The 14,265-nt window shown below is 41.3% G+C and overlaps 1 protein-coding gene across 5 annotated transcripts in view; it reads right to left on the reverse strand.

Annotated features, from left to right (window-relative positions):
* The window catches only part of NFATC1 (nuclear factor of activated T cells 1), a 128,710-nt gene that overhangs the window by 52,598 nt on the left and 61,847 nt on the right, over nucleotides 1–14,265 (reverse strand). For all 5 annotated transcript variants that reach the window (XM_027662755.1, XM_027662753.1, XM_027662758.1 and 2 more), the window contains 3 exons: nucleotides 13,874–14,076; nucleotides 10,571–10,743; nucleotides 8,437–8,577 (listed from right to left, as the gene is read on the reverse strand). In XM_027662755.1, coding sequence (XP_027518556.1) covers nucleotides 8,437–8,577; nucleotides 10,571–10,743; nucleotides 13,874–14,076 — 517 coding nt within the window. The remainder of the gene's footprint in view (nucleotides 1–8,436; nucleotides 8,578–10,570; nucleotides 10,744–13,873; nucleotides 14,077–14,265) is intronic.

Consider the following 14,265-nt stretch of genomic DNA (forward strand, 5'->3'; position numbering starts at 1 on the left):
TTTGCAGTACTGAGCTGAATACTATGTAGACTTAGGTGTATCTGTCATTAACAGGATGCTCTCAAGTTACTTTTTCTCTCTTCTTTACCTTAAATTAACAATAAAAAAGTCATGCAGCGACCAGGTGATAGAAATCCAGCACAAACTGCATCTTACAGTACTTTGGCATCTGTGCCAGACATGTGCTTTCTCTGGTTGCTCACCTGGGCAAGTCAAAAGCTGAGGGACTCGCTTTGCCTAAATGGTGAGACTTTTCAGCTGCTTTTACCACAGTATGTCTAACAGACTTAATTACTCTGAGTTCAAGTGTTTGCAAATGAACTGTAATTTTAGTTCAGGTAATTAAAAGGAGGCACTGTGCTGACAACTGACTGATTGGTGTTCATTTTGAGCCAAAACCATTGGAATGATTTGCCAGACACTATTTTCAGCAGAATGGAAGCTGGTTATGCAATTTGTGTTCTCTGGCACCTCCCTCTATTCAAATTATCGTTGGTCCGAGGGTTTTATTTAACAACTTTAAGTAATTCCAGGTCTAAGACACACAAATTCCAAGTAAAACTGAAGCTTGACATCCCTGAAAAATCTCTCTAGAGCAGGCAGGTCAAACAAAGCACACCCAGCACAGCCACCCACCAGCAGTCATGACAGTACTTCACTCTGGTTTTGATTACATTCACATCATCTCCTTGTCTTCACAATTTTACTTTCCTCTGTGAAGCTCTAGTAGGCTGAACCTGTGACTCTGCAGCTGAAACTGAGTAAAATATTCCTGGTCCATCTTCTTCGGTCTAATCTGTATCATATTTTCTCAGACTATTGGAGTAACAAACCTCACAGCCAGTTTAAATCAAGTTCCAAATTTTTCTTCCATGAATAATTCTTTTCCTCTACTTCTGTGCTGGATGCCAACACCGCCACCTGTACTATAGCTGCTTCTAGTTCTTTCTCATCTTAAGGTATAAGTTTGATCCAAATGCTTTCAACTTTCTTGATCACTTTTTGAGACTCTTCATTTTAGTTTTATGACCACAACTTGTCATCTTCCAGAAATATCCCATGATGGCAACTCCTTGTGGTATTTTAGCAGAGTCTAAACAGCAGGCTTTTGAATAGCATTTTTATATTTTTCCATCTTATTGTCCCCCTCATGTCCCTTTTTTTGTCTCTCTAATCCAAGAACGTCAGGCTCAATCTTAGAAGTCCCTACTCCTCCTCTCCTCTGATTTTCCACCTTGACATCAGCTTCCCAGGAACAAGGCATACTTTGAAAATGACTTATCTCTATATTCCTCTCTTAAATGTAATTATATTTTCTTCCACATTGTTCTTGAAGGTGTAATCTTAGTTCCTTAATAGACCTAAAAGGAACTTGATCCTCTTCCCTCATCTCTCCCCGCTTTTCCTGTGATGCCCACCTGAGTAAAGGCAGTTTTCAGTTTTACCTTTTGTTTTTCACTATCCTATTCTGTTTTTAATTGGGAACAAACTATTTTCCCCAAGCAGAGCTGTTCTGCCTATGACTGTAACTGATAAGCAATCACCCTGTCTTTATCTTCACCCATGAACTTTTTCATCTTATTTTCTTCCCCTGTCCTGTTGAGGAGGGGGAGTGAGAGAGTAGCTTGGTGGGCACCTGGCATCCAGCCAAGGTCAACTCACCATACTTCTTTCCTCCACTGTATGCACTGATCGCTTCATTAGACTCTCAGCTTTTTTGTAAGGGCTGTGTATTTGGACAGAGGGTCCTACTGGAACAGTAACAGTAAAAACTATTTGAAATCTTGTGCTAGTTGTAAAAGCTCAGAGACAAAGCTTTGATTGCACAGATACAGCTCTTTGAAGCCACTTCCTTTGGAAGACATGAAAGAATAAACTTGCAGCATTCAGCCACATTTTCTATAATAATAAAAAGTTTACAGAATTACTCGGACAAGTGACTTTTGAGACCACATGGTTATTCCCTATTTCTCTGTTGACCACAGTAAGTATCTATGATTGATTGATCTCACTCTTCACTGTGAGAGCAACAGTCTGGATGAGGCTTGTTGCCGCTGACACCATCTCATGCGTATGGCTGCTGTCCCACTCTGTCTTCACCATTCCCTAGACTAAACAGCCAGGAAAAACTGAAGCGTGCTGACATTTCCTACGAGCTGCAATCATTACTCCTTTGTGCACGTGAAAGGGTTCCACCATCAAATGACTCCATCATCTGATGACACTATTCGCCCAAGGATATCTATCTCTGGGCAGTGGCCAGAAACCCCTTCAGCTATCAATATATCTCTAGGAACTAGGTTCAAGTGACCTTCATGTGAACTCCATGCTCCCAACTTGTATGCCTTTGAAGTTTCCAGTTTATCTAGTTTCCCGAATTTTTAACCTCAATGCGCATGAGTCAGCGTTGAATTGCTCACTGCCAACTACAATGCCTGTCCTGAACTTGGATAAACTGACAGATAATGACAAAATTATGTAGTATCTGTCCATCTGACTAGAGGGGGAAAGAGAGTTTTGCCACTTGCTTATTTATTATGTGAGCTACAGTATGATTACCCGTGTGAAACATGACCCCTTCTTGGCCAGTTGCCCCCCAAACTGTGACTGCTACTGGCAGTGGAAAAAGCAATGGAAAGATCTCTGAGAATGTCAGATCTTTTACCAAATGGAGCTCTGCCAACACTCAGGTCACCCGTCTCTCCATCACATCATATCAACATCACATCACGTCAAAACAGACTCCAAACCCTAAGCTCCACGGTGTATCTAAGTCAAACCAAAAAGCCCACATGCTTCCCCAATGCATCTGTTTCATCCACAAGGCACTCAAATGCTTCGTCAACACATCATTTTCCACAACTTTTTATAAGTTCTCCTGAAGCTAAAAAACTGCATTTAAGTTAGCTGTCATACAACAAGGTAAATTCTGCTCACACGACATACAGGAAACAGAACTGAATTTATCAGACTTTAAGCAGCAATTGATTGACTCGAATCTCTTCCAGAGAAAGGAAAATTTGAGAGGAACAAAAAACTGTGAAATGCTTGAGTGGACACCTAAATTCATCCAGCTTCCTTCCTTTTCCATGTTGTATTACCTTTGTGCAAACATTCAGCTGACCAAGCTTGACCACACATTTAACAAGAGGCAAATTGCAAGTTTTCCCATCTGAAATACTTAAAGAAAGATGATTTTCTTTGGCATATATACAAAAAAAAATTGCTGATTGCACCCAGTTATCTTTCATTTGCTCTAATATAACTATTACCATTACACATCAGCACCTTCGTGTTCTAAGAGCAAAACCTGTTCCAGCAGGGAAGAGGAACAGTTTTGACAGAAAAATCCATTTAACAAAATAAAAACAGGAGCAAAAGGAACAGTTGGAAGCAATAACTAAATCTGAAAAGCACTTTAATTGCTTGAAACTATTAAAAGAGAGAAAAATCCCTAGAGGAAATGTTGCTTATGTGCTGTTTATTTCTCTGTCTTTCAGGAACTTTGAGTGTCAAAGGCTTTGGGCACAATAGCTGAGGATATTATGCAATTAGGTTACAGAGTGTGTAGGTGCTAGGATTGCTGTCTATTTGAAGTTGCAGTAATTAACAACATGTTCAAAAACACTAAAGTCTGTAAGTCTGGAGTTACTCAGAGATACAGCATTACAAACTGTGAACTCTATAAATGTCCATCAAAGAGAGTGATGCATCCTCAGGGAGGGGCATTTGTTATAGGGAAGCTTTGACGCAGGCCTTTGACCAGGACAAAGTGGTCCTCAACATTTACAGCCCAGAATAAGAATTTCAAAGTCAGTATTATTCGAGAAACTAATCCCATAGAGAAGATGGATGTTACATTTCGGCCTTTTGGCTCCTTAAATCTCTTGTCTCGAGCTCTCATCACTAAGCACAAAAGCAGAGAAACGGGTTTGGAGTTCTAACTTAACTAGGGGTAACCCAATCAAATGATAATTAATAATAATACATCAAACGATTATTTCTTCCCACAGATCACAACTTGATAATAATGAAGATTCAGTCAGTTTAACCTGATCTCTTAGGTATGTCTAGACTTGGCCAAATCCATGAAGTCCAAAAATACTTGAGCTACTTCCAGTGTCAAAATTACTCTAGCTACAGGAACAAGAAGCAATTTTTGAGCAAGGAGTAATTTGCAGGGTAGATTAACTCTTTCAGATCTCAGTATGAAGCTCTTTCTAAATCCCAAAATACCTTGGGCTATTCTGTGTAACCCAAAACATCCTACAGCATGCTAAGGAGACATACCCATAACTTTCTTGTGCTTTGTTTCTTGGGATATTGACTTTGTCTCTCATCACTGAGCTTTCACTCATCTGTTACAGGATACATTTTGTGAACAGAGGGAAGAAAACCAGGATTTTTCTACCACACTCAGTTTTATAGATCTCTAATCATAATCTGATATACTAAGAGCCAGCAGTCTGGTTGCTTCTGTTAGGCTTTTTTCCTGTTTTGTGTTCAGTAATTCATATTACTTTTAAAAAAAAACAGCTTTGAAAACAAATACAGAGTGTTTGTAGAATTCGTTACCAAAAAAAGGTAGCTGACGGATATAGTCATTAAAACACACTCTCCAAACACCTCTGCATTTTCTGATTTTTGTTGCCTGACAAATAAAAAGTTTTTAAATTATAAGGAACTAAGTCAGTCTTTTATTGTAATTCCAAATCACAATCCATGCAGATGTGTGTGTTAACACGAAACATTTTGCCTCTGCTAGATAAACACTTCCTCCCGTAGCTAACAAACACCAACTTCATTTCATCTACTTTTGTAACTAAAATGCACACCTTGCCTACACAGTGAATCCCAGCCTACAGACATCAAGGGCCTTTGCCAGTAAGAAATTGAAAACTTTTTTATATTTTACAAAGTACTAATTCTTCCGGTGAAAAACAGATAGGTGATGGACATCCTAAACGCAGCATCCAACAACCATGACACACACACACACCACTTTTGAATTTCAGGAAGAGAAAAGTATGACTACAAAGAGAGACAGAAAGTGAAAGAATACAGGAAAAAGAATTATTAGTGTAATATTTAAGAGACAAAGTCATTGTGGGGCTCCCCAGTCTAAGGAAATTCTGCATTTAAGAGTGAAACCTCTAAAGTACATTTAGTATTCACATTTTCACTACCACTAGATTTCTTGGATGATCCTTTTATACCATCATTCATCACTGGAAAATATGGTCTAATGTGCAAGCAACAGAGCATTGCTCAAAATCCCATAAAATAAGGACTCACTTCAACACTTGGGAACTTTTTTTATGGTACTGAAAAGGCTTGAGCAAAATTTAGTTCACTTCTGAACACTCTCATTATTTATCCAAAGGGGGGCCTTCTGCCTGAACACTGGACTTCAACCGTGAGGGCGTCTCCTTCCAGAGGAGGTCATCGCAGCACTTCTCCCTTGGTCCTTTTAGTGTGCCGTGCCTTCATCCCTTTCTCCTGTGTGAGACACAGTCACAGGCCTGCAAAGTTTGTTTTGCTCTGTTTCACGTGCCTCTGGGCTGAACAGCAGGCAGTAATGGGTTAAGCTGAAAGCACCAAGCCACTGCCTCCCCAGCAGGATTGATTTGATCATTCTTCAGGGATTCCCTCTTGTATGAGTCACTGCTGAGACTGACTCCCCAGGAAAGGAGGCCAGGATAATGCCATTCCTCCAGAGACTACAACAGCTGAGGGCTAGCCCTGAAGACTGAAAGCTTGGGACTCATGTTTGGAAAAACACTCAGCAGACTTAGAGAAATTATTCAATTATTCAGATGGGCGGGGGTGGGGTGGGGGGTGGGGGGGCGGGGGTGGGGGGGAGAAAGGCAAACAAAAGTGTTCTCAAACTCTTTGAGTTAACCAATTAAGTATGCAGACTAGCAGGAATTAGAAGAGCTTCAGGAGACTGCCTTCTGGCTTGGGCACTCTGTCAGAGTGAGGACTGAAGACATGAGTTCATATAGTATGATATTTAAATTTTACACAAAAGATACGTTCTCTTTATAAGCACAAGGATTCCTGTGATCTATTACTTTGTAATAGCTGTGTTTGGCTGCTACCAACCAGGAACGTGATTAACATTCCAAATTCAAAAACAAAAGTGGTAAAAGCAGCAAAACTAATGAATGTCTCACAAAAGTTCATAACCAGCTCTCTAACAGAAAGAGAAACTATGTTGGTGTTCCTTCTCTTGACCTACTTTCACTGACATGCAAGAGCTGAAAGGCAAAGAAACACCTCGTGCTGATTTACAAAAGTGAAGGCTGCTAATGCTTGTTCATTTGACATTAAATACAGTGACTCTGTTCAAAAATCCAGACGGAGCACTCTGCAACTAAAGCAATGATGCATTGCTCTCGTTTGCTTTCAATGCATTGAGCTGTGTCAGGCAGTGTAGCACACAATTCACCACAGAAGTCTTAAAAACTGCTCAACCCAGATCAGTCAGCAACTTTGCTTTTTGTGTGTCACTCCTAGTAACATGATTGCAGCTGCTGGAGATGCTACACACTCTCGACTTTAAAGGCTCAGCCCCTGGACTGTACCTCCATGAGGCTGTACTGCCCTGCAACTGCAACCAACCTACCGTGAGACTACTAAATCTAGGAAGGACCTTAAATTCTGTAACTTAAAGCTACACACTGAATACCTTGCTTTTAGGGTACTTAATGCAAAGGGAGACAGTATTCAAATCTCCACTGTGGTACCTGCTGGTGGGCAAAGAGCATCACCATCACAATCCTTTGGGACGTGATACTTCAAAATTTTCTAACTCAAAAAAGGAAGAGGAGACGAAATAAGTATGAAGGAAAGCACTCTCTAATGTGGTTTCCTTCCCGTAATGAGACAGATCGAGGACTCCACTCCTGACATGTCACACTAACCCAGTTCTGTGCAGCAAAGGAAGTTTAAATATAAAGTAGACAGTCATTTTCCCCCCCCCCCCCCCCACCGCTGATCCACGGAGAGAGCAAAATTCAGGTTTTTTAAATTGCAATACCACCTTTTTTCCTTTCTTTTTCAACTTTCTTAAGAAACAAAAGGACATTCTGCTGATGTCGCAGCCACAGCTCAAGTGTGTGCAGTGCTTGGGGGGTCACAGGAATAGTGTCACTGTCTCTAATAGTGCCACTGTCTCTCCCTGAGGAGTCAAGGCATTGCCTCCATCCCATATGTGCACTTCGGGTGACTTAAACCTCACCAACCCAGGACTTCACTGGGAAACTTTAGGGAAGTCTTCTGCTCTTCTCCTGAGCTTGCTGAGCCCAAAGACCTGAAGTCTTGCCCTCTAGACCCTTCCCTGCTTGTCCTGCCATCCTGCCCCATGGCCTGACTGCCTGTGCTGCTGGTAGGGGCTGTGGGCAAGAGAAAAGCGTGGGAACCTTGTGGACATCAAGGGTTAAACAAGCACATTGTCAAAGCCAGTGCTGTCAGCCTAAGGAGTGCCCAAGACTGTTTAAAGTTCGGGGGGGGGGGGGTTCAGTCGGCAGCTGAGGAATCCGTAGCTTGTGCCAGCGCCAGGGAAACCCTTTCCAAAACAAGACTCAAAACTATCCTTAACAGTCTTGTTTCAGAGCCTGACTTTGACTCACAGCTCTGCTCCCACCACCTATTCCCACAGGGGGCATACACACACACTATGCATTTTTACCCTGTGATCCACTGCTCCTGCAGGTACCCCATGGCTCCTGCAGACACATCCTACTCCGGCTCCTGCTCCAGCCCCAGCTCCCGCTCCATGCTCTTTGCCCTGCTTCAGCTTGGCCTGGGATCCTTCTCCAGGAAAATCAGTCCCACTATGAATGCACTGCAGGAGCAGGTGGGCACCTGTATCCTTCCCCCAGTCCCCTGCAGGAGCAGGTGGGCACTTGTATCCTTCCCCCAGTCCTAGGACAGACTAGAAACATGTCCTTCAAATGAACATGTGTGGGCTCCAAGTCCTCCTCAGCCAGCACCTTCTAAGTGCCACCAGTCTCAACTACCACAGGAGGAGACACATGTGCACCCACACCAGCAGCAGCAGCATCACTCTCTCTTCCACAAGTTATAGAAATGTTTAAGAAGATGTACAGTATTGCAGGCTTTATGGGGACTTGGCACCAGAGGCTTCCAATGCCTTTCACAGGCTCTACCTGCTACGGTCATGGTTTGCTACAAAAACAAATGGCAAAGGTTGACTTTCAATGCTGCTATTGTCTACCTGAAACTACACTTGCCACAGTGTAAAACCTCAGCATTAGGCACGGCTGGGATTACTTCCACAGCTTTGCCCAGTGACGTGGAGAACATATTATGTACAGAAAAAAATGCTATTACCATATTTATACTTTCATCATTTGACATACACTTTAAAAAGGGGCAAAAGGCAGACCAGAGTCTAGACTGAAGACATACCTGGCGCTTTCTCCACAAAGATGACTTTAGAGTCTTGCAGAAAGTTATGACCAGTCAGTACCATTTTTTTCCCTCCAATAACAGGAAAGCTGTCAGTACTTTGCTTCTCCACCAGAGGCAGTTCTTGGGCAGATCTCTGAGCTGGAGAGTTATAGAGAAGATTTAAAAAAAAAAAAAAGGTAACCACAAACATACACAAAAAAGTAAATGCTGCACTAGTAAGTAACTTAATGCTTGCCCTCATAAGATAAGCTGAGTTTGATACAGAAACAAAGACAGGTCAGACGGTTTGCAGGAAACGTGTTTTGTTTTCAAGTGCCCTGACTGTAAACAATAGGGTTAGACAGCAGTACAGATTCAAAAGGTTCATAAAGAACAAATGTTTTAAAAGTCAATTCGATCTGTACTATATTAAAAAGTATATTTTATTGAAATTCATTTATTTTAAAAAATTTTCTTTTATGCTGTGTGTTTACAAGGTACACATGACAAGGTAACCATGCATGTTCAAAATTTGTTTCAGTCACTATACCGTTTCCGTCACTATACATTGTATTGTCAATTCCGCAAACTGTCCTGCAGCAGCAGCAGCCATGGCCCTTGTGATCCAGCACTTTAGTGAACATATTTCCAAAAGAACCTGAGTGCCAAAGCACACAAGGTTCCATGCAAACAGAATCTGGTATTCTTGTGGCACATTTTATGCCCCCTCAAGCGGGACATGAAGAAAGCGCTGCTTCAAGGGATGAAGTGATACTTTATCCAGATTATATGGTTTCTCCCTGAGTTACACGCACTAAGAAATGTATGAAGTTTTTGGCACCAGTTTATTCCACATTCTGCACTGAAAATAACACTATCACTTATTTTTTCTCCTGTTTTCTCCTGTTTTCCCCTTTTTTCAGCAGCCATGTGCCATGCTTTTGTTCATTACACAACACTCAAAGCTACAGTTCCCTGCCACAAATCCAAACAGCTTCACGTTCAGTGGTTCCCTGAGCTTGGCACCTTTGCACAGGATCAATTTAAATTGTGCCTTATGCTGCTATATAGCAACTGAAAAGCTCTCTAAACTTCAACAGCAGCAGGATGAAACCACGACTCCTCACATTTTTTGCTTTGCCCTCCAGCATGAATGGAGTTAGGGATGATTAGGTCTTCTTCTCCATCCCCTCTGCCAGAGCTCACCCCACACATACCCTCCAGATGTTAAGTTTACCCCCTACTCTGTCAGCATCAGAAAGATCCCCTTTGTGGAATTCAACAGAACCTTAAAAAATTGTTTTGGTCCATCCAGCCGACCAAATTAGCATTGGGAGTTAGACAGAAATTCAGCTTCCACCACTTATCCTGAAATGTTAAAGCTACACAAAACAAACAGGTTTCGTTTCAGTCACTAACAAACAGGTTTTGTTTTGTGTGGGGGTGGCTGATGAGGCTTACAGAGCAAGAATGATATAGGTGTCTTTGGAGGTGTCTCAGTGTATCTGATAAAATGCAGTCTGTTCAATCAAAGAGACCCCAGTGCAGAAACCTGGTTTCTGGAGGTTTTCTGAAGTCGCAGGCAGCTTGTGCCAGTGTGTCAGCTCTAGTGTACTGGTAGTGCCCCATCAAAGGGGTTGGGGTTTTGTTTGCTGGTTTTTGCTGTATGATGGGGAGACAGACAGTGAAAAGAGCAGGAGAGATGTTTTCCACAACTTCTATAGCAGTTACCTTTAGGATAAGGAGTCACCAAAATAAAAGACCCTGTCACTCCCAGGTCTACTATTAGTTTAACTGCTCTCTACTTTTGCTTCAAGTGTGTGTTTTTCTACAGCAATCAATGCAAGACAAGGGTATTCTGTTCTCAATGTAAACCACGACCTTTTGGAAAGCAGTTTAAAGTTCACTGACTAGACAGGTAATGCAAAACCAGTGTAGAGCATGTTGGTGGATAAAGACTGCCTATGGGATGGAATTGTTCAAAACTATTCAAAACGTGTGTGGATGTGGCACTTGGGGACACGGTTTAGTGGTGGATGTGGCAGTACCGGGTTAACAGTCAGACGATGATCTTAGAGGTCTTTTTCAATCTTATTGATTAAATGATTTTATGAAAATACCCAACAAAAGGAGGATGTTTGTTGCTACTTACAGCACTCAATGGGGTTGGAGGCTACTTGCAAAGAGAGGGTCCTGCCATTGGCCTGTGGGATATGAACCCTGAAGACCAGCCGCACACGTGTGTTCTTCCGACCGATGTCCGTCTCTCCCTTGCGCAGCTCGATGTCAGAGTTTCGGAGCTTTAATATCCCAGCACAGTCGATGCTATCCAAAAGGAAACAGAGCAATTCAATGATTTTCAAGCAGACTTCAGGAAGGCATGAGTGTGCAACATCTTCCCTCTCTCCTGTATGCGCTTCTTAAAAAACTGAGTGAGACACAGCCCAATGACCAGGCTGAACACAGCACTTTGTTTAGCCTAGTAGTTGCATTCACAGGCAGCTAAGTTGGGGCTACCTGCAGTAACAGGTAGTAGGCGCAATTTAGCACACAACTTTAGGATGTTACCTCAGTTCTCAGAGGAAAAAAATCTAACAGACCCTTCCTCCTCAGCACATCCTGTCAGGATGGTGCTTAAGGATTACCGAAAACCCAAAGAAATAGCAAGACTAGAAAAGTCAATGGAATGAGATGATGGTGCAGACAGTGTTACTAATGCAGAACGCAGGGTTACTTACGATTGCACTTGTTACAACTAATTTGGAGAAAAATCTGACATGATTTTTAATCTAGGGCAAAGTCCTGAAAATGCTTATTAATGAGCACAGCTGTCCCTGAGGTCAACTCTACTGTCAATGTGCTTGTATTTGAACGAGTTGGAAATACTCCCAAGCTGAGCACTGAGTTGAAGCTCTGCATGAAAAACACTAAACTCAGAGTCCTCCCTCCACATTAGGGAAAAACGTGCTTTTCATCAGATACAACTATTACTATTTCTACCTCTCATTTTTTTTTAACTTTGGTTTCCTCCTGGATGAGCTTACAAGTAAGGATTTTTGTCAAAGAAAATTTCAACAGAAGAAGTTCCCAGAACAAAAGATATATAAACATACGCACTCAAAAACCCACTGCAAAAATACCTCTGCCTTGGCCATGACTACAAAGCCTACATGGCAATTTCTTCTGGGTACTGGTCTCTGGCATGCACTTTATTACACTGAATATGCATAGTTTAATTTTATTTTGCATTCAAAGAGTTTAATTCCCCCTCCAGACCTTTGAAGCTCTGTTCTGAAGCAAACTGCAAACAAGCACTATGGCAGCACGGTTTTGATCTGCATTTTTTCTGAAGTATGGATTTCAGAATTAAAAAAATGCCCTTGCTGATATGATCAAAGAAACTAATGAAAGTGTTAAAGCTCCTCAACAATGCATATTAGCAGGTGAAGCCATAAGAATTATGAAATATTTGTACCCATGTCAAAATTCTATGCAAAGATCTTTAAGCTATAGAAGAAACAGTGCATTTCTCAATATTGTCTCTCCTATAGCAACACTTGTAAAATAAATACAGTACTTAATGAGATTCAATTCAGAGCCAATAAAGCTCAGAGGAGAAAAAGCATTTAAATTCAGGCTTTTAAATCATGGATATTAAAATCTGAAGTCAATAGGAACAGCTAAGTGCGCAAAAACTTAAATGTGCAGATGAGCTTCGGTGTTTCCCTAAATCAAGGCCTGAACACACAAACTATGTGTGAGAAAAGTCCTTGGCTCCAAATTTCAATTCACTATTAGTGCTACATGAGGTTTTAGACTACTGACGTGTAAGGCTTACATACACCAAAGCATTGTTCGTGGTTCTTGAGAGAGCTCTACTACAATCTGGCATGCATGCCACAAAAATATTCAGCTTGGCTCCTGAACTGTGTAACTACCTTTATTTTAGGGTGAAAGATGATTGAAATGGTAATAATGTTCCTAGATGGCCAAAAATGTGATTCAAACTGGATAAATAAAGGGCCAAGTAAATACTGTTTGGGTACAAATTGGTGAAATTTCATTAACCTCAATGTAGTTGTGTCAGCTTACGATGACAGCAAATGGGGCCAATAATTTTGCAGGCTTGTCATGACTTTTAACACAATGCACTGAGAGAGGTCCTTGGGTTTTGAGTGATCACTCTAAGCCCAGCTGGCAATGCAGCTAAACATATTCTGGCTGTTCTATTTACGTGTGGCACTCCGAGGCATGTTGTACATGACTCTGCAAACCAGCTTCTAATAACCACTATGTGCAGAAGGACTTCAGGTGTCTGATACCATTTTCTACTTCATTAAGGCATAGAAAACTCTATCAATAACAAGGAGCGAAATTGTGATTTTCCTGTGGCATTTGGTTTGGTGGGGCTCAGGACTGCTTTTTGTCTACCTTCTACTTGTCTTTCTATCTCCCTATAGATGCACACAAAGGTGCATACATCTCTATATAAATATGAATACATTTATACTTACACACACATTGAGAGTCGTACTTGCATGCAAGCACACAGAAATTCCTCCCAAGGCAGACACCTCAGATAAGGGTTAGGATCATACGAAGGAGGGGTGAGATAACTCAGACAAGGGCTAGGATGATTTGAAGGAGGGGGACAAAGAGGACAGGATTAAATAATATGGAGTGTCTCATGTATTTCATATACACAGAGGGATATTTCAACCTTTATATACAATCCTATAATGACACTTACCCATGTGTAATGGACTTACACAGCATTTAATTATCACTCCTACTAACTCAGAAATCCACACCTGCTTTTTTGCATAGGACTAAACTTATCCCAGTTTAATGACTCCCATCAGTAAATTGCATCACCTTTGAGTAAAGGTTCTCAGAGGTAACTTTTCTTAGTTCTAGAAGACTTACTTCTAAACAAATGCCATAAAAATGTTGAGTTTTATTATGTGAGAAATGAGTGGTTTTATTTGTCTCAAAAAAACCAAGAAGGTACTTGGAAATGCTCTCTAAGAGTTTCCTTTGACATCTAAAGATAAATTTTAATAGGCTCTGTTCCTTGTGCTGGTGCGTATAGGAGCAAGAGGTGTCATATTTAGAAACTAAATGCAGGAGCTGAGGTAGGAGATATTTACAGCTTGGTAACTGAGATACTTATTTTAAATGGCAAATAAGTACATTGGCTGAAACTCTAGAATGAAAGCAATCAGTTGTCATAAATATTTGTGAAGTTCATTTTGCTGTTAAGCCGATTAGGGGCAATTTGTCCCAGCAAAGTTGTGAAAACCTTCTATTACAGAGAGACTTAGGAAAAAAAAAAAGATAGGAAAAGGAAAATCGTGTACAAAAAAAAAAAAGAAACAAAACCAAAAGAAAGTAAGTGAGGTGACCAAGACCAAGAGGAAACTGCTAGATGTCAGATATATTGCCTGACTCTTACATTGCTCTCATGTTGTTCTCTGGAAGAAGTGGAATTTCCAGGACTTTGGTGTTGGAAAGTATTGTTTCGTGGCTGGTGGTGGAAACGGTCTTCCCAGTGATTCGGTGAACCTGGTAGAAAGCATGGGGTCGCAGCAGGCGGTCGTCTGCAGTCCCAATGAACAGCTGTAGCGTGAGTGGCTCGCTTTCTAAGTAACCATGTAGCTGGCAAGAGAACAGAAAACGCCCACTGAGCACCATGCACATAAACTGCTAGGAATCAATTAAATTTTTATAAGCGAGAGAGCCTAATTCAAGGAGAGGACTTGTGACAGGTGCGATGTGTTAAGTTCCCCCTTTCCATTTTTCCTGCAATGTAATATTAGTACAATAAAAAGGTGCACGTAGAAAATG

This window comes from Corapipo altera, unplaced genomic scaffold (assembly GCF_003945725.1).
Source record: "Corapipo altera isolate COAL_440 unplaced genomic scaffold, ASM394572v1 359, whole genome shotgun sequence".
NCBI classification, from domain to species: domain Eukaryota; kingdom Metazoa; phylum Chordata; class Aves; order Passeriformes; family Pipridae; genus Corapipo; species Corapipo altera.